The 19,765-nt window shown below is 40.8% G+C and overlaps 1 protein-coding gene across 1 annotated transcript in view; it reads left to right on the top strand.

Moving 5' to 3' along the window:
• The window catches only part of LOC103134820 (semaphorin-5B), a 234,322-nt gene that overhangs the window by 97,849 nt on the left and 116,708 nt on the right, over positions 1 to 19,765 (top strand). The window contains exons 4-5 of the mRNA XM_007547273.2: positions 6,211 to 6,310; positions 6,764 to 6,809. Of these exons, the coding sequence (XP_007547335.1) occupies positions 6,211 to 6,310; positions 6,764 to 6,809 (146 nt within the window). The remainder of the gene's footprint in view (positions 1 to 6,210; positions 6,311 to 6,763; positions 6,810 to 19,765) is intronic.

Here is a 19,765-nt window from a genome sequence, read left to right as displayed (position 1 = left end):
GGCGGCAATCCCCCAGAGAAAATGATTCTTTAGGGGTTTAAACCATTTATGGTAGGCATTTTAACAGCGCCGCAGTGCTGATACCGTTCAGGAGAGATTGAGGGTTTGGGGTAATTAGATTCCAGAAGATAAAAAGTTTAGAGAAGCATATTGGAAGCACAACTTTTAGATCCCGGATTGATTTATTACACGCTTTAATGGAAAATATACTTTAAAGTCTCTTTCCTACATTTAACTTTGGGCCATAACCCCTAAAAGCTGACACCATTCTCCCGGATCAGAGTCTAACACAGTCTGACAGCTCAGCTCGAAGACGATCCAGAGGCTCAAATTTTCAGGGATTAGATCAAGGTACGATCGGATCTTTATCACATAACCTCTTTCGGTAAACTCAGACCAGCGGAGAATCTCTCGGGCGTTAGTTCTTCACGTTCTCCGGCTTTTATTTCTCTCCCGGTCCGTAACGGGTTGGCATTTTAAAGATTTGATTGCTCTTCATCCAGACCTGGCCTTGCAGTGACTCTTCGTCAGTCGCCGGTTCCTTTTTCATTCTTTCCACGCGTCGGGATGGAATAAATGTTTGAGAAACCTCAGAGCAGATTGGAGGAATTTGACTTAAACCTGAGTGAGATGGATGTCCTCATCCCTCCTTCGCCTGCTGATTGCACAGGTGAAAGTCAGACATCATCATCCCTCGTGTCCAGGTTGAGCCCCCAGTTAGCTGTAAGAGAAAAAAGCCTCCATAATCCCCCTTGTAATATTCCCCCCCTTTTTGCCCCGGTGCCCACTCAGACGGTTATGAGGGGAAAGAAGCGAGCGGCGAAACATAAAGCCACTTGTAAGCAGCAGGATAAATGTCACTTAGTGAAAGCTCATTGGTTGCTCTTAGGCTCCTTTAAGAGAATAAACATGCTTGTGAGCTCTCCTATAGGTCATTTAATCAAATTCTGCTCCTTTTTTTATTTTTTATTTTTATTTTACCGCCATGTGTTGTAATGTTTTATACGCTTCCCTGTATGGATTTCAAGAGATTTATGTTTCACATTAAACTCTCTAACTGAACACTAACAGCTTCTGTTTTTTATGGCTAGGTGCATTTTGCCTCTGTGAAAATTATTTTCTTGTTATCTATTTCTCCACCGCACAGGCTTTTTTTTTTCTTTCCTTCTTTTTACGGTTCGTGTCGTGTGCTCAGCTTTAATGGCCTTATTATATGGGGAGAATAAGTCACTTTAAGCTGTCTGACATTTCCCAAAGTGCCATTTGTTTTAATTTGTGGATGTTTTCCTGGATATATTTTGCATTTAACGAGGAGGGTGTTCGGCCAAATTTCGTCTTGATGGTTCTGCCATGTATTCCACTCGCCCGATGCTATTAGATTAGCTTCGGTTAGCTTTCCAGCAGGGAGTTTGCTTTTGGGCTTTGCTAAATGTGATAAATGCGCTGGTTTTTCTGGTTTCATGGACAGAAGTTTTGTCACTTACTTGCACTATTTGCATGGACATTGAGATTATGTCATTGACTAAAAATAGCTTGAACACAATGAAGCAAGGATCGGATTTGGATGTAATTTATTGCACTATGTGGATAACCGTGGTCCAAAATTATCACAGTATTTTCACAAGAAACTTGGGTAGCAATTCCAATAACTATTCAGTTTTCAAGTGTATTAATAAGAATCAAGGGTGACTCATCAATCATTTTAATGTTCTTTGTGTGGTTTGTGCAACTGAGCACATTTTGAAACAATTAAGTTTCCAGCAAGTGGACAAGAAAATATGTTTACAGCGATGCATGTTTGAGGAGTACGCTCCATTCAGGTGGACATAAACCTGGCATCTAAACACAAGAACCTCAAACCAGACAAATGGACAATTTTACCGCTTTTGAACTCATAATTCAGCTTTTTTTTTTTTTTATTAAAACATCCTTCGCCTCCCAGCTGCGTCCGACTCTCTGAATTTGGTTCCACTTTGAAGCATCGATATCACTCTGCACTCTCGCTATAATGTGGGTGGATTGTGGGTTGCAGTGTCGCGTTCAGTGATGATGTCTCGGTATGTATGACTGCTATGTTATCTCTGAGCATACGGAAGCGACAGGGGGTGAGAAAACGCCACAATAAGAGAAAGAAAATCCTGAAGCCTATAAATAGTCAGACTAATTGCAGACATTTTGATGTTAAAGCGAGAAGGTCCAGTGAGTGGCTTGAATATTTTGGCTTTTGGACAGTTTTCTGTAATCTCACGATGCGTCACGGTGTTTATTCTCCCTGTGGAAAGCCGGCGCTCCCTCTCTGTCCAACATGATGGATTTTTTACGTGAACTGTGAGTATGTTTACCGAAGACTTACGAGGCCAAAGGTGCCCAAAAGTGCGCCGACTGTTGCCTCCTTCCCGCTCCAGCTTCGGCCTCTGCGGCTATAAATCAGCAGCTCTGGCCCCACTCACCTGCTCACACTAACCTCCACATCCACCCTACACGTCTGAGACAGCCAGACAAAAAAACACATCCATCAACGTGAGCGGGCGGACCTTTGGGAGCCCGTATTAGCCCAAATGTTTACAACGGGAGCAGTATTTCGAACAATTGTATGATGAATTGAGTTTATGATTTCTGCATCTGTAAAAGTGTTTTCCAGTCTGTTATCAATTTTTGTAAGGCTTCTGTGTCTTGGCGTTCTTCTACTACCTGACTTGTGACGCTTTTATTATCTTCTTGATCGGATTAGAGCTGCTGCTGAAACGACGAGCCGTCTGTTGTTTTGCTATTAGCCGTACATATGGTAGTGTGAGTCTGTTTTTTACGGGAGGGGATTCTATCCGTCTTTTGTAGCTTGAAAATAAAAATAAAAGCCCCCAAGCGAAAGGTTTCGCTCCCTGTGTGGTCAGTGCTGAGCTGCACCAACTTTGGCGAGTATTGCTGCTTGTAAGCTGTGTTTTGTTGCAGACAAGAGGGGGATTTCATCCTTTTTTTTGCCTGCTGAGAGGTTTCTATTGCTGCAAGATTATTTGACAGCTTTGGGTTTTACTGCTCTTGTTTTATATTTATTTATTTTTTGTCTATCTGCACATTTCCTAGCAGGTTCAGTTTAGAGGGCTGCAGCTTAACCTCTGGCTGAAGAGATTCTCTGTTCTGGACTCTGATTTTTCAGATCAGTATTCTGGTTCTGGTTGTGGTCAGAAGTTTACAGGCACTCATCAGAATCGTTGTAATAGCTTTCAGGCTTTTTGTGATTCGTTTAAACGTTTTTTGTTTGTTTTGTTTTTTGTTTGTTTTTTCAGGGTGAACTGATCAGGAATAGAGATTTAATGACTTATAATTAGTGGCGGGACTGGAGTAAAATTTCCGATCGAGTTCATTGCCGAGTCTGCAATTGATTAATCGCAATTAGTCATGTTTTAATGGAAAACAATATATCAACAAAATGAGCAACATTGTCAATTCAAAACCAATTTTTGCTGCTAATTTATTGAATAAATGGACAAAAACAATCATATTTATTGTTGTTTGGAGATGTTTGTTGTTGTCAGATTTCATGATACAATCCGGCTCAGGACTTTTATAAAATAAAGCACGTTATTACTCTCTGTAATTGATTAATTTAAATTATACTACTTGTGACGCATTAATTAATGGGAATTTACATTTAATGTGGAGTTTTCTTATCTCAGATGAAATTAAATATTCAGGCTCAAATGTATACATACACCCACACTGATGCAGAGACGACACATTCTGCTTTCAGAAGTGGAAAAAAATAAAACTTCTTATAGTGCAGGGCTTATTTGCCTGGCAGATTTTAAGTGCAGTCTGTACATTTTCTCTCCCATTAGCCTAATATTTTCCCCCTCTATGCTTTGATGCGTTTAGTTTAAATGCCCTGCTATTTCCAGGTTCGCCATCATGTCTACAATGACCGCATGTTTTTTTTGGGGTTTTTTTTGGATTGTAACTTGATTATATCAGAAATCTGCACAAACTCAGCCCTCCTTGCATCTTACCGCTATAAATGCGTAAAACACAACAGCTGTCCGGCAAAAACTTAATCCACATCTGGCAGATGAATCGCACAGCTTGTCTGCTCTCAAAAACACACCGATACGAAGTATAGGTGTGTGTTTTTGTGCACGGCGGTCTTATCTCCTAAATGACGAGCGCCATCCTGTTCCGTTGCATCGTCAGTCGTCTCTCTGGTTATGTTTCCAGATGATGGGGGGCCATATGGGCCCCATCAATCCTGAGATCCACCTCCCTTTTCACTTTGGCGTGTGAAGTTCTGCAATACATTCGAGGTTTCAAAAGCTCCGTCAGAATCAAGACCTAAAAGTTTCACCAAAGGCCTTTTTTTTTTTTTTCAGAGAAATTATGACTGTTAGAATCACAGCCAGTTTGTCAGTGTCTCTACCGTACACGTGTAATTTGTCATGATTTATATCAGTTTTTTCTTCCCTTTAAATGCACATTTGGACTTTTTTTTAATTTAAATAATTTTTGTAGTCTTTTTTTTCTATTCCCAGTTGTTATTCAACTCAGTTTTAACACAGCAGACAAAAAAAAAGAAAAAAAAGGATCTCAAATCTGGTTACCACAGCTGTTTAAGCTGTGAAAGGGAACCTCTGTCCTCGCTTTACAGCTCTAATTGTTTGTCCGGCGTGAGATATGGCAAATCCCTTCATGCTGCACAAACTTTGATTCGGTCAAATCCGTTTAGAGACGATCCCCACAAAGACGGGAGGGAGAAAGTTCTCCGTCCTGCGTTACTCGATGTGACGTTAAAAGCCTCGCCTCTCGGCCCCTCCGGTTTGCCACTTTAAAATTTGGATTTGTAAATGCCACACTCAAACAGCGGCGAGCATTCAGCTCGGCGCCCCATACGGAGCTGTGTTTGTAAGGACGTCTGCTTGCATCAGTGTCGTTGTGCCTGATGTGGCCCAGGCGGCTTTGTGCTCCTCTGTAGGAAACACCCTGAGCCTGGAGCAGGCTTTCTCTGCTCTGGTTATTCCTCTCAGCCTGCTGCTCAATAATAATCAGCGCGCTGATTAGTCTGTAGAAAGGCAGCTAGTTTAGTGTAAAAAAAGAAAAAAAAAGAAAAAAGGCTTTTCTGTTACATAGGAGACAATATGGGAGTAAAAAAGGCTGTAGCTAATATTTACAGTACCAGGCAGAATCGTTACTATGTGAACATTTTTGACATGTTGCAACAAAATGTCAGGGTTTGTTTTCTTACATGGACTGACTCTGGAGAAACTGTACACATCCTTACCTCAGGTTGGGATGTTAGCTGCGCTTTCCAAATCCACAAGTCTGGATTTGGAAAAATGTCTCGAAGAAGAAAGCGGCTGTTGAACGAAGGTCCTGAGAAGGTCGTGTTTGTAGTTTGGCACAAGCTGTTTTGGGAGCCCAGCAAACATGTGGAAGAAGATGCTCTTGTCAGACGAGAACAGAACTTACATTTCTGGCTATTATCAAAACCCAACGAGTGTGGATGTGCAAACTGGTGGCAGCGTTGTGCTGCTGAGGGTTATTGTGAAATCGGAGTTAAATACACGACAATAAAGGAAATAATGCAAAATCAACTTAGAGGAAACAAAATACTTGAGATTGGGACTGAGAGTTATTTTCCAACCCTGTCAGAACTTCAACGGATTGGTTAATATGAAAGCTTATCTAGGTGTTATAGTGTCCTAGTCAAAGTTCTTACCTGAATTCCGTGTTCTCACACATTCTTCATCCAGTCTGACTGTGCTCCAGTTTCTTTACAAGGACAAATGGCTATAAATGTCGATCTGTAAATGTGAGCAACTGGTGGAGGAAATCTGGTTCTTCAGGTTGAGTCTGAACACAAACAGATCAAAACTATACACCATTTTTTTGTCTATAAATTAAAATCCAAAATTAAGAAAAGGAGGACATGAATACGTTGTAAGACTCTGTAGTTGTTTATTTTCTTCTACCCCGTCACCCACGGTGATGTAACCTCACACCTCCACTTGCTCATCAAATAAGTACCGAAAGTGACCGTCTTGTTCAAAGCCAAGAGTTTAGTTTTGTTAAGTAGAAATCTGAACTCTTCTTCTTCTTGTTCTTCTTGTTCTTCTTCTTCTTCTTCTTGTGCTTCTTGTTCTTCTTCTTCTTCATATTTCACAGGATTATTTTTCTTTAGCCCCTGCTAACCCCTCCGTCTCTCTCTCTCTCTGTCTTCCTTAGCGCTCAGCCCGTGGATCTCCGCGTTCTCCCACCCCGGCGTGAGAGACTACTCGCAGCTCACCCTTGACCTGACTAGGGATGAGCTTATTGTGGGTGCCAGGTAAGAAACTGTAAATCCACTCAGCTTCTCACCCCACAGAGCACATTACTGAGAAACTGATACCCTTTCTGACTCACTCATCCAGCGCGGTTTTCGGATAATGACGCCTCTAACTTGCTCTGGTGCAGCCCCACTGGACCAAGTTAAGCTTTAGATTTTGGCAGGAGGAAGGAATCTGAGAGAAATGCATCACGCTGCGGTTCTGTGTGTGTTTGTGCGCGTGTGTGTGTGTGTGTGTGCATGTTCTGATGAAAGGATATGAGCTAAGCTTTGTGCCTGGTTTGGCCTTGTTAGAGTCATTCACGCCGAAGTAACACTGATATTTCATGAATGTGTAATATGGCCGACTTCCACTGAACTGAAAACGATAATATACTGAGCAGTAATGCAGCTTCTTCACACACAGGAGAAATCACTCATACGTTTCTTTTCTTTCTCATCCTTTCAATCCAGAAACTACCTTTTCAGACTGGATCTCCGTAACCTCTCGCTAATACAGGTAGGTTTGTTTGTTTTGTTTTGTTTATTGTCTGCGGCTTTAGGAAATGATTTTGCTAAATTTTTTAGCTTTCTTTTGCTTATTCTTACACTGTGTGTTTGATTTAAGATGTGAATGACTGTGGATTCTTGGATAAAACCTTCCCATATCACAGACTGTGTTTCAGATAATAAATTATCAGGTTGGAATAAGTCCTTCACGTTTGACCGCTATTTAGGTCAAATTGGTATTTTTATGCTTCTCTCAATCTAAAGTGGTCCTAACGCCAAAACCTAATGAAAACCCTCCTTTTTTGTGTGTTTTCACCAGTAGAATATGCAAATTATAATTATAATAATTATAATAATACGTGAAAAATACAGAATTATCCACTTTATATTAAGATTATCAATGTCAAATGCATTAATATAGCACTTTTAAAACCGGGTATAAAACTGCACCAATGTGCCGTGCTAAAACAATAACACAACAGAATAAGTTGATAAAAAGAGAAAGAGAAAAAATAATATTAATAACAATACGAATTTCATCCTGACTCTTTTAAAAAGGACTTTAATTTAGCAGCAATCGATAGCTCTGAAGTAGATGCTAAGTTTAGCGTTGCTAGCGGCTAACTGCTTCATATTCATATTTGTGCAAAGGCACTTAGAGTATCCAAAATGCTGCTAGCTAATACGCTTCTTATCATGTATTGTCACTCAGAAACCTTACTAGCCATCTTTTCAACACAAAAGGCCAACTCAGTCGTAAGTTTCTTTTATGCTTCAAAATAAAAGCAGCAAAGATGAATCAACAGGGTGTCAAACTCGAGACGTGCATCTCCATATCCTTGACACAGTGAAATCTTACACTTGTTTCACAGCAACAACACGGTGCGTCTTGAGACGGTTTGATTCGATGAGAAATGTCCGGTTTGGTACATTTAGGTTTGAATATTAGGAGACGACTGTGACAGAGCGCCTCTTTTTCCTGCTTCCTGAACAAACTGTTAGTTTTCTGTTTGACTTTCTGTCTACAAAAGGCATGTTTGGAAATGACGACGTGTGATGTTTACAGCCTGCAGTCATATGGAGCCCTTCTGCTAAAAATATTCAGTTCAAATGTGTGTTTTCAAGCAAAGGAGCTTTGTTTAATGGGATTTTTCTTTTTCTTTTTTTTTACTTCAGGGCTGTTATTTCACACTTGCTGCTTATGCCTAAAACAGGCACATTTCTGCTCTTCTGTTGAAAATGCCTCTTGAGCAGCATCATTTAGCATGCTACATTTTAGCTCTTGTACCAAAGGCATGAATTACAACTGGAGGAAACATCGCATAGAAAATATCCTGAAAGTTTGTGGCTGTAATGCATTCACTTATAGCAGAATATTAGGCATTTTAACTTCAACTGAAGCTATAATATTTGCTAATCAGTTATTTGTAATACAGTAAAAGCATGAACAATAAGCTCAACACTTAGTCCATGTCTGAATATGAAACACAGATGACACTCCAGCCTGTCCATGTTCCTCTATTTACTCATAAAATATATTTTACGTCCTCTCGACGATACGCCGTGTTGGTTTTGATGTCGTGGGAACAGTTTGTGGTGACATCTAGCTGGAAACGTTATCAGGTTGGTTTTCAAAAGCTCCAAGCACAGATGACGCATCACTACTTTGATTTAGTTTTAATGAAGCAGATTTTCTGGCACAGTGAAAACGTTTTAGTTAATGAAACGCAGGAACAAAGCAGCTGGATTGAATCTCATCTTTATCAGCTGGTATCAGTCAAGAAAAAAGAAAAAGATAAAAACCTTCATCCACTTGCAGTAGAAAATCCAGTAGATAGTTCAGCTGCAGGCGTTTCTTTGTGTGACTCTCTTTGCCGCTCAAATTGTTCCTGAGGATTATTTCCACCCCTCTTTATGGTCCCTCACTCCTCTGAAGCTTTCAAGGTATTTTTTGATGCACAGCTCTCTGAATGCCACCGTGGCTGTGTGGGTAGAGAAGCTGTCTTGTGATCGGAAGGTTGTAGGTTCGATTCCAGCTTCCTCCTGCAACATGTTGATGCGCATCATGTATAAAAGTTGTGAGTGTGAATGGGTGAATGTGACTCTAGCACCATAGAGGTTCAGTCCATTTACCAACCACAGCTTTCCAATCAGACTCAGGTCTGGCCTTTGATTAGGCCATTGTCCATTTCTCTTTTGAGGCACATTCTCCAGGCGATGATGTACTTCTCTAAAATACTTTAACCAGTTCCTAAACTGTGTAGCAACCCCAGATCATCACCCGTCCACCGCCGTGCAGACAGCTGAACTGAGATGGTCTGATATTGTACAGATGTTTTATTTTATAATCTTTACTTTTTGTTTTCTCTTTGTGTCCAGCAACATATTAAACTGAAGGACATCTGCATGTCATAACTCCATCTTCCTCCCGCTACCTTTTCAAAACGGCGACAGATGTGACCCGAAACATGCAAAATTCTGCTGTAAAGACACAAATGCTCAAGATGACTTAGTAGATAGTTGACGATTCCTCGAGTTGTTTCCTCACCACTCTTCTCACATCCTGAGAATTGGAGATTTAACTGCTTCACTTTGTGTGAAGAGCCAAAAAGATTTTTATTCAATCCTCACCAAAGGAAAAAATAAAAAATAAAAATCCGCCACTCGCCGGGCTGCGATGAAGCCAGATTTCGACATGCATCTTTTCTTAGCTAATAGCTTGAATCACCTGGAAAACCATGCAGAGGTGTTTAATGTGCTTTTTTTTTAGCTGTTTTATGGAGCATGTTGTTGCAAAGTGGGTTTAATTAAGCAGCAGAACTTCGTGGATGATTTTGCATATTCTGTGAAAGGCTTCTGGTAACACTGGCACTGAGCAGGAAAAAGCTTTGGTATAGTTAGCACAAGGTTGCTTTACTGTTGCATCACACATTAAAAATGACAAGCCCCAGGTTTCTCCATGAGTCTGTGTGATTTAGACCGAAATATCTCTGCCACCGTGGGAAGAGAATCGCTGTGCAGTAGTGCAGGGTTTCATTCTCTAAATGAATCCGGATGTCTTGCTTTTAGTTTGCCAAACTTTCCCCAGCAATCCTGCTGACATTTTGCACTTATTGCTGAAGTTTTGTACTGAAATCAAGGAGGCTCGTGACTGGCAACAACACATTTCAAACCACAACACAACCTTGACCGTTAGGGAAATGTAGAGGTGCGTTGTTTTACCGCTGAACGGAGACCATAGCTATGAACTGTGTGCATGCGTTTATTTTCGTTCACAGTATGCCTGGACTTCTGAAGCCGATTTTCTATTGTTTAGTTAACGTCCGTTTACGGTAAAGTACTCAATAAACCTTCTGCTTGCTTTTTGATCGTATCATCTGTGTGACATGGAGATATCAATTTTGTTCTAAGCCCAAATTCAGCATCCCTAAAATTAGCATTCTCAAATTACAGAGATTCGCTGCCTTCTTTGGTGAAAATAGTGAAAATATAATTAAAATTACAGACTTTCTGCTGCACCTCATCATGAAGGATGCAAAATGGTTGCATGTATGTTAATATGAAAGATATTTTTGTGATTTCTGTCTGCTTGAAATTTGTAGTTTTCCCATGAGATGGAAGATAATTTATACTATGAAATATGGAAATGATACAATCTCATTTTATTGCCAACCCTGGTTAAGATGTGAAAAAAAACCAACATTGAAATAAATTCCTGCACAGTGAGCAGGAGGGTTAGACTTTAAGTCCCCATGACAACCATGTTATCGCTACATCAACCAGTTGTTTAGGAAAGAAATAGCTTTTTGGGTCCTACCATCACAAATATTAACATTTAGAGTTTTCTAAAGCTTTAAGTCAACCTGTGACCTTCGATAAGATTAGAATAAAATTGAAGTATTCAATAAAACATACTTTAATAAAACTGATAAGTATGTGGAAAGCCCCTCCAGCTGATATCCAAAGATAAGTATGGTAAAGGACCTGTCATGCTATGGGCTCGTTTCCTTGGAAACCATATTGGAATACATGGCAGCGGTGACTTTTTTGTAGAACTGGGAATTTTTTTGTATTTAACTTCTGACAGAAAACGGAAAACAAATCAGCATTTGTTCTTTTAAGAGGGTAATAATTTATGACTTATGTCCAGATCAACACAGAATGAATCATAACCAGATCCAAATCCTATAGAAAACCTGTGGGCTGAGCTGCAGACCAGCATACATACAGCAGCATCCAGAGCTATTAACAGTCCAGAGAAAGTATGTAAAGAGTGACGGTCAAGGATTATTCCTCATGCTCCAACCGTGTGAAAACATTCACTTTTAAACTCTGGATTTCTGAACTCGACGAACCCACATGGCAGGGTTTTTGCTACTGCATAAGAGATCAGCTTATTTAAAGGCTTTCTTCACCTCTTTAACAGGGTGAAAGCCAGTGGATGTGTCTGACACCACAGACTGACTGAAGATCTTCCTGACTCTGCAGGCTTATTTCCTTTTCCATGCCAGAGAGTATAATAGGATCAGCCTAAACACTGCTGTTGTAATTTAACTTCCTGCATTAAAAGCCGCCACAGTTGGCAATCCAGTAATGCAATTACGTCACTTTCCCTTACAGCTGATTCAACCTCTTGACTAAACGTGCTTTAGGTTTTAGTTTGCTGAAAGGTTGATGTCAAACATGAGGATGTTTTGAAAAATGTTAGTACTGAAAAGATGCTACTGCTGATGGAGGATTTGGATTTTTCCCGGCATGTATTTAGTTTTTCTAGATGATCTTGTGGACAGAGGAATAATTACTATTCCTCTAAAAATGACGAGTTCCTGTTTAATTTCTACTCATTTTGTAAAATAAGAACACAAAACAAAACAAAATACAACTACATGCAGCTACGTAACCAGATAAAGTCAAAGACTTTGCCTAAGAAAGTGTACATACAAATCAATTTTATTTAAAAAGAAAAAGTTTGATCCATGTTTGCAGCTCATCCTCAGCACTTTAAAAAAGTTCAGCTCGAGACGTTTCTCTCAAAATGAATAAAGTTTTTATTTCAACTGACAACATGAATAATCATCTGATTTCTGATTAGCCGAACTAAATATTTTTCCCCCCCATTCATGCAGCTTTGTTTGACACAGCTTGCAGCACCACGACCTGCTGATGGCGCCGTGCTAACTCTTTTAATTGCTTCAGAATTTGCAGTTTCATATCACTTCAGCAATCAAAGCCTTTTTCATTCAGTTGTTAGGTATTCAAGCTTTTTAGCAGCAGCTTACATGGACCAAATACCACCAGTACACCAAATGACTGCTGACACAATGTGGTGCAAAAAGGTTGAGTTTGTTCACCTTTAGGACACGGTACGCCTAAAGGATTTAATGTGTCACAACACAAAACTGTACATTGGAAATAAAATTATGTACGTCTAATACAGCTGCTGGTATCATTGGGTGCATCTCTACCAGCTTTTGAATACCGGAGATTGAGATTTTTTCCCATGCTGCTTTGTTTAATCTCTCCAGTCTTTCCAAATTGAATTCTGATTCCTACATCTGGTTCAGATCTTGACGACGTGTCGATCTAAATCATTTTGGTTAGGATTGAGTTCAGCTCCATCTTCTCATCTGTCTCTGCTGCCACCGCCGCCATTGTGGTCTTTGTTCGGGGTGGAGGTGAAGTGTTTGTGCGCCTTCGCACGAAGCTTGTCTGGATATTTGATTTTTGTCTCGTCTCAGCACGAGAACCTTCTTCCTCCTGTTTTCCGTCCCCTCTTACATGAGTGGTAGCAAACTGGAACCGGGACTCCTATTGGCTTTCTTTCAACGGCGGCTTTATTGTTGGCGCTCTTCCCAGGCGAGACTTGCGGAGAGCGCAACCGCTTGTGTTCCTGTCGCTGGATTCTCCCACCTGATCCCTGGATCTCCTCAGTTCCTCCGTCGGATTCTTGGTTGCCGTTTCTGAATGTCGCTCTCCTCGCCCTGCCTGACGGTTTTAAGTGAACATCCGCTGTCTTGGCAGGTTTTCAGCTGTGCCACGCTCTTTCCAGTGAACAGTGATCTATCTCACTTCTATCTTTTTTCGCTGCTCTGTGATAATTTATATCGTTCTGTCTCTTAAAATCTATAAGATTCATTAAAGTTTGTGGTTGCGGTGTGACGAAGAGTTCTTGGGGTGTGCAAATGTAACAAACAGAAACTGAATTAATTTTATTGCTCTGCGATAACCCCCTCATTGCTCTGTGGCGTAAACTACGGTCCGCGTTGCTTCACGCATCATTTCCATAGGAGACGAGGGCCCATCACCAGACCCGACCTATCTGACAAAGTCTCCTTTCACAGCGGCCACCGCTGAATGACATGGTGTGTACAGCTGCCACCCATGTGTCACTCCCAATATCAATGCGCCCTTTGTCTGCACGTCCAGCTCGTCTGCCTTCTGAGGAGGGATGTTGACTTAAGAGGGTTTTCATTTGTTTTCTCTCTGCTCGTGTCGCTCCCTTCGGCTCGTCCAAGCTCTTTATCTTGTTCTTAAACGAAGTCGTCTGCCAACCTCGCTCTTCTTATGAGACGTAGGAAGTATGCTCGCACACATCTGCACAAGCAGCACTATATGTCTGTACCCTTCTCCTTTACACACACACACACACACACACACATCTTCAGCGTATTACGAACTGAGATCTGAACGAGGTCGATCCTTCGTCGTCCTGACAAGAGCAGAGTTGTCATTTTGTGATGCCAAGGCTAAAAATCAATGGGAACATTATACAAACCGCCCGGTGAAGCAGAGACGAGGGTCTGTACCCCTGAGCTCCTTTACCAGAACACCAAGCTGTCCAAAAGGACAGAGGAGGGCAGCGTCCCAATCCAATCCCTGTCCTTTGTGCTTCAATAAAACACAGTCTCTTCTCCACAATCAAAAGCATTTAATTAAGACTTGGCTGCCTGTAGGATGTTGTTGAAATAATAGGTTGTAGTAAATGGACTGCTGCATTCAGAGTGCTTGTAATTGTCAGGAAAGGTGTATGCTGTTTACATGATCATAAGATGATATACTTGATGTCAATTTGTAAATATAAATGTTAGACACAGAGCTCATGAAGAAGCTGACTGATTGTTACACTTTTGTTCCTCAAATAATTCATTTATATTAATTTGTTTTAATTGGTTTTGTATCTTTATAATGTTTTCTGCACTCGGTTACACACGGAAACTGCTAAGGTATCTGAAGTTACAATCCAGAGCTTTCCTTTTTTCACCATTTAAGTTTTGAATTCATAAAACCACTTTGATTTGTTTGATTGTCTTCGGATTTTATAGCTTTTTGTAAATATTTCTGAAATCTCTCAACCGTAACATGGGAGATACTAAGCTAAGGCTGTAAAAAATCTACTTTTCAGTTTAATCAGACGCTACAAGGTGCGTCTCCCAAACAATCTGAGACGGTCTGTTGAGTCACTAGTAGAGGTGGTAATCATGATTTGATCCATTATCATTAAAAGACTTTTTAGATCAAAACAGAGAGTGTTGACCTCTGCCCAGTCTGAGCTAAAGAACAGACGACCTTAATCACAAGTCAGTAATGACTCTAAGATCTCTCGCTATACGGGGAGCTAAGAGTCAATCAGCTCAGCTGTACTTCCATTTGGAGCGGAGCAATAATGTCGGAAAAATGTGGAGTTGTTGAGACGTACACTGTAACGGCCGTCCTTATCCTAGAGTGTTTTACTATTAGGGTTTGAGTTTCGGTGAAATATTTGGTATCTTAATATCCAAAGAGAGACATGACCAGACTCTCAACAACACATCGTAAAACGCTGCAGTGAACTCTGAAATGAGTTAATCCTTTCCAGGGTTACAGGTTGGGACCTTTGACCTCCATCACTGGATGGTTTTCTGGTTGGCAGCAACGGCCAGCTGGTATTTTTCCACCTACAGAAGTGTGAAATTGAAATATGATTCCTCTTGCTTGTTGTGTTTCAAGATATTTTAGTTTTATGACTGCGTATGACTCTTTCCCAAAGGGATTTTCTCCTGGGTGCAGAGGTGTAGATTGTATTGTTTTGTCAGCCACCTCCCTTCATGTGTTCACCATAAACTGTCCAGATGCCTCACTAAGACACTGACATGATGATTTGTTTTGTATTTCTAAATATCTGGTAATGTTGACCTGTGCTACTTCTGCTTTATTTGGACAGGTCAATCACCCTGTGACCTGTTTTAATAATGTGTTTATTATACAAGATCAGATCTTAGCAATATTTTCTGGGAAAAGTAACAATCCACAGTTGTTTCTGTTTTTATAAATAAGGTTTCACCAACTCCTGAAAAGCAGTTCAGATTTGACACATACATGCAGTGGTTTGTTTTATGCCTCTCTCTTTTTGAAATTTGAAAGTGTAAGAGAGGCACTTTTGTGTTTGCATAAGTTTCATAAGCCTGAAACTGTTTTAAACATGTCTTCATTGTAGAATTATGCAGGTCTGGTTTAAGGGATATTTATTGAACATTTAACATTATGTGTGCGCGATCAACTACAGTCCAGATTCATAAAAAAAGTAAAAGAAGTTAAATAGCATTTAAATTTTACACTGACAAGCACAGGCTGACCTTAGCATTGTTACTAGTCTCAGGTTAGACTGAGACTGAGGTTGCATTTGTTTTTTAGTCTGTTACTTTTTCATATGATCTTAAGTGGATGTACTTAATGCCAATTTGTAAATATAAATGACAGAGAACCCCAAACTCTGCCACACAAGAGCAATGTATCAATGTCACTTCTGAGAGCAGCTTAGTTTAGTTTAGGTTTAGTTTCAGTCACAATTTAATCATATTTCAACTAAATGTTAGTCGTAACTAAATTTACATTAAACTTGGTTGGCTGTTACATGACAGAGAGGAATCTTTTAGTGGCAGATATTTCTAAGACATTTCCCTTTGCATTCATGAATATCCACCTTAGCATGGAGTGAAAAAAGCTGTTTTGCAATTTGCAGAACCAAATAACCTTTTTATTTTATTTTCCTGATATTTGGCATAATCATTACTATAAGCTGTTTTATTCAGTTTATTCACAAAATATAAACAGCGTGTGCTTTGTAGCCACAGATTACACCTCACTGGCTACTTCTCCATCTCGTCACGGCTTCCCTGGAGAACTGGATATTATTTTTGTCTGTCGACGACGATGTCAATTTTCAAAACACAAAACTATTCACATGCGCATTTAAAATACCTTCTCAATGCTTGATGTAAACGCAACATGCAGAAATCGACAGGTTTTAGGTGTTTAGAAGGTCAAAGGTCAACCTAACATCCTGGTTGTCAACAGAAAACTGCTGCTGATTTATCAAAAGAGCTTCATACCAAAACCTACATTATGCTGCTGCTCATACTATTCCCTTATGACATAGAGCTGTAAAGTAAAAGCTCTGCTCAATATAATGTATATATCGCAGAAAAAAATAAATACCATCTTCTGAGTTCAGTACAAGTTTGTATTTTGTTTTTGACTTTCATTCATTTAGGGGAAAAATGGCCTTTGATGAAAAACAGCGACGGCCATTTTAACCAACACTGGCATAAATCCACATCGTATTAAACTAAAAGTATGTACTGTACGGACGGGTTAAGTTAAATGGGTTTTTTTTAATTTTTTTTTTTTTTTAAGTATAGTAGAGTGGCTGTGTTGTAGAAATTTAGCCATCCCTGTGGGACTTTAAGCCTCATTGTCTTTACGTTGCCCATTACGTGCCGGTGAAAGTCGTCGGACTTCACCTGCTGATGGACTGAAAAGCGAACGGTGGTCCGACCACAAAGCTGCTTTTTTCTCCGCCGCCTCATTCATCTGTTTGCACTGCGCTCAGTTAAGTAGGCCACGCTCCCGGCCTGTAACCACACACTGCTGCGCCATGTTTCCTTTTAGCGCGGTCCGCGCTCATTGTTGCGGACTTTGCATTGTTTGCGTGCTATTTGGCGACGGGAACAGACGGCTCTTTCTCGCACCTGAATCAAACCGGGGAGGAAGAAGTGAGCCGTTCTCTCTGCGTATTTGTTGGCGTCTTTCAGTGGCGAGGACGACGGCGGCGTGTTTCTGCAGTTTTACAGCGACAAAAGAGTTTTGAAGATAGTCAGTTCTGCAGGGTAAGGTGAGTTTAAAAAAAAAAAAAAGGCTGGGTGGGGGGGAGGAGGGGCGGGGTGTTCTGCCGATGTGCTGATGCCAGGGCTTTTAAAGGCTCAGCCCAGACCATTCTGTTCAGGCACCTGGGAGAACACCTGCCACTGCCATTAGTGAGCAGGCAGGCGTAGAAGAATGAATGCGTAGGCAATCAGCGGAGGAAAAAAAAAAAGAGGGAGGAAGGGGAGGAGAGACGGAGGGGAGAAGCAGCACGGATAAAAAAAAAAAGGTGGGCAGCAGCCAGAGAATAAAAGACAGGGAAGATAACAGGTGAGAAAGGAATGACAAGCACTGACCGGGAGGACAAGGGAGAAAAGTCACACAGGCTTCAGAGCTGAGAGGAGGGAGAGAATATGAGCGAGGCAGGTGACAAGCTCCCTCTGTGCTCCAGCACGGATTTATTATTTTTTTATTTGGTGAGTCTCTGTGCCAAACACAGTAGTTTCCTCGGTGTTCAGTCTCCTTCCCGTCCCAGAGGACTCTTCTTACATTATCTAATCGTATAAAATGGTCGAGGGGTTAATGCGTCAGTATTTATGCAACTGTATTCAATTCCTTAAGAGAGAATTACCGGTCAGAAGAGAAATTTAACCAAAAAAATAAATAAAAAATGAGCAGCTAATTCAGGAATCCATAGTCATTATTGCTAAGGATTTAATAGATGTGAGTGCAGCATAACGAATCAATTCACATAGAAAAAAAACATCCCGCCTTTTCTTTTTCTGAGACGTACGATCGATTCGGAACCTCGGCGGATCAATTTCTGACACTTTGGCAGGGCTGGTTTCCAACAGCGCGCACCTCTTCATATTGCTGTGCTTGGTTACATATAGGTCAGGCCTCTGGTATTTTTGGCTTCTTCTTTCTGGCTTAGTGTATTTGGAGCTGCAAAGAGTTCAGCCCGACACGATATATAGCAGTAATTCCTCCGGTTACAACCGCAAACTTTAATGTATTTTATTGGCTCTGTATGCTATTGGCCAACACGGATCACAAAACCGTCAGTCCATGGTTACATAATGTTTCACAAATATCTACAGACTGGTGCCAGCCTCCTACCCCCTTTACTGTGATTCACCAAAATACAATTTAGTGCAGCCACTTGCCTTTAGAAGTCGCTTTGTTAGTAAATTCAGACCACTTCTGTATATTATAATCTCTTACATGAGATTATATCAGATTATGCGATCTGAGCAGGCAGCAGAGGTTTGTCAGAGAACATTATGGACCAAGCAGCCTCATGAAAACTCTGCTTATTAGATGCAACTAAATACAACGTAGACGAATAAATACGTAAAACTCCAAAGTTGTGCCAAAACGGATGTATTTTTAGGAAGAGTAGCACAAAAACGGTTCTTCTCAAACGACAGGAAAATGTAGCGAATAAGTGACGAAAACAGTAAAGCAAAAATATGTTACACCGTTGCAACAATAACTTTTTTCATTTGGAAAACCGCTTTCTTCCAATTGAGCCTAAAATCGTGTGTATCCGACTCGATTGTCAATATTTTCATACGGATGAAGTTTTGCTTTGTTTTCAGGACAGCATGTCAGCAGAAAATATACCGCGAACAACCGAGTAAAGACGTGTGAATACATTACTTGTCTAATACAACAATTGTTGCTACAAACACTAAACACACTCCGTACGCCATCGCCCACCCAGACACCCCACTGTGGGCCCCCACAGGTACCGACTGTCAACGTCAGACACTCCTCCTGCATATTCCTAGAGTTCAGCGTCTGTCTTCTCCACCTTCCCTCTCCTCTTTTGTTTCTTTCTTTCCTCCAATTCTTCACTCTTTTTTTTTGTTTTTTTGTTAGTGGGACATAGTGCTGGTGTTATTGCTGGAGGTGGGCCTGATTGCAATCCACCCACATGCACTGTCCAAGCGGCACCCACAGAGAGCGTCTCCCTCTCCCTCTTTGATGTGGGGGTCAGCCTGATCTCTGCCGCAATCAGAGCGGTGGGGAGGAAGGTGGTGGGAGGCATGTGCGAGCGCACACGTGTGTGAGCGGCGGTGGGGTGAGGGGGGGGTAAAAAACAGAGAAGTGGGAGAGTGGTGGAAAAACAGCGGAAGGACAGAATAGCTCGAGTGTTTGATGGGTGGGAGTGGGAAAGGAAAGCTGAAGTAAGAGCTCTGTTTTCTATCATCTGTTTCTCTTGTTCATTTTTTTTTCCTCAGTGCGTAGTATGTGTGCTCCGAGCAATTCTGTTTCTGTCAGAGGAAAAATAATGGAATGATGGCAACTTCTGATGGGCAAACTTCACTGCAGTCTTATAGTCTCTCACCTTCCTCTTCTTCTTTTTTCTATCTCAAACCACTTGAATGTAGCAGAAGATGGGCCCCATTACGCTGGATTGTGCTATCTTTAACACAATGGACGTCACTAAGAGATAGACTATTGATTTATCTCTTGCAAATATAATTGCTTATGAGCACAGAATTGCTTTAAATGTTGCTTTACCTTTCTATAAATTGCATTATATATATATATATCTCCTGTCTTATTGTCTTAAGGAATAATGTGTCTTCTTCAACTCGCCCAATCAAATCTTTGTATGTTTTTGCACCAGAACCTAAAACTACGTTTTGTTTTGTTTTTTTCTTTTTTGCTGCATACACTTCCAGATAAGGAGGTTATGTGACAGCCTTACAGCATCAAAGGATTGAACTTTTGTTGAAAGTTGAAGAGGAGTTTCATCATCCAGGTACAGAACTCTTGTTGGGTAAGAGGCCATGGATGGTGCTCCTGTCTGAGTACCAGCATTGTCAGAGAAAAAAA

This window comes from Poecilia formosa, unplaced genomic scaffold (genome assembly GCF_000485575.1).
Source record: "Poecilia formosa unplaced genomic scaffold, Poecilia_formosa-5.1.2 Scaffold19, whole genome shotgun sequence".
Lineage (NCBI taxonomy): Eukaryota > Metazoa > Chordata > Actinopteri > Cyprinodontiformes > Poeciliidae > Poecilia > Poecilia formosa.
The sequence above is the reverse complement of the archived record's forward strand: the minus strand, read 5'-3'. Positions and strand labels throughout refer to the sequence as shown.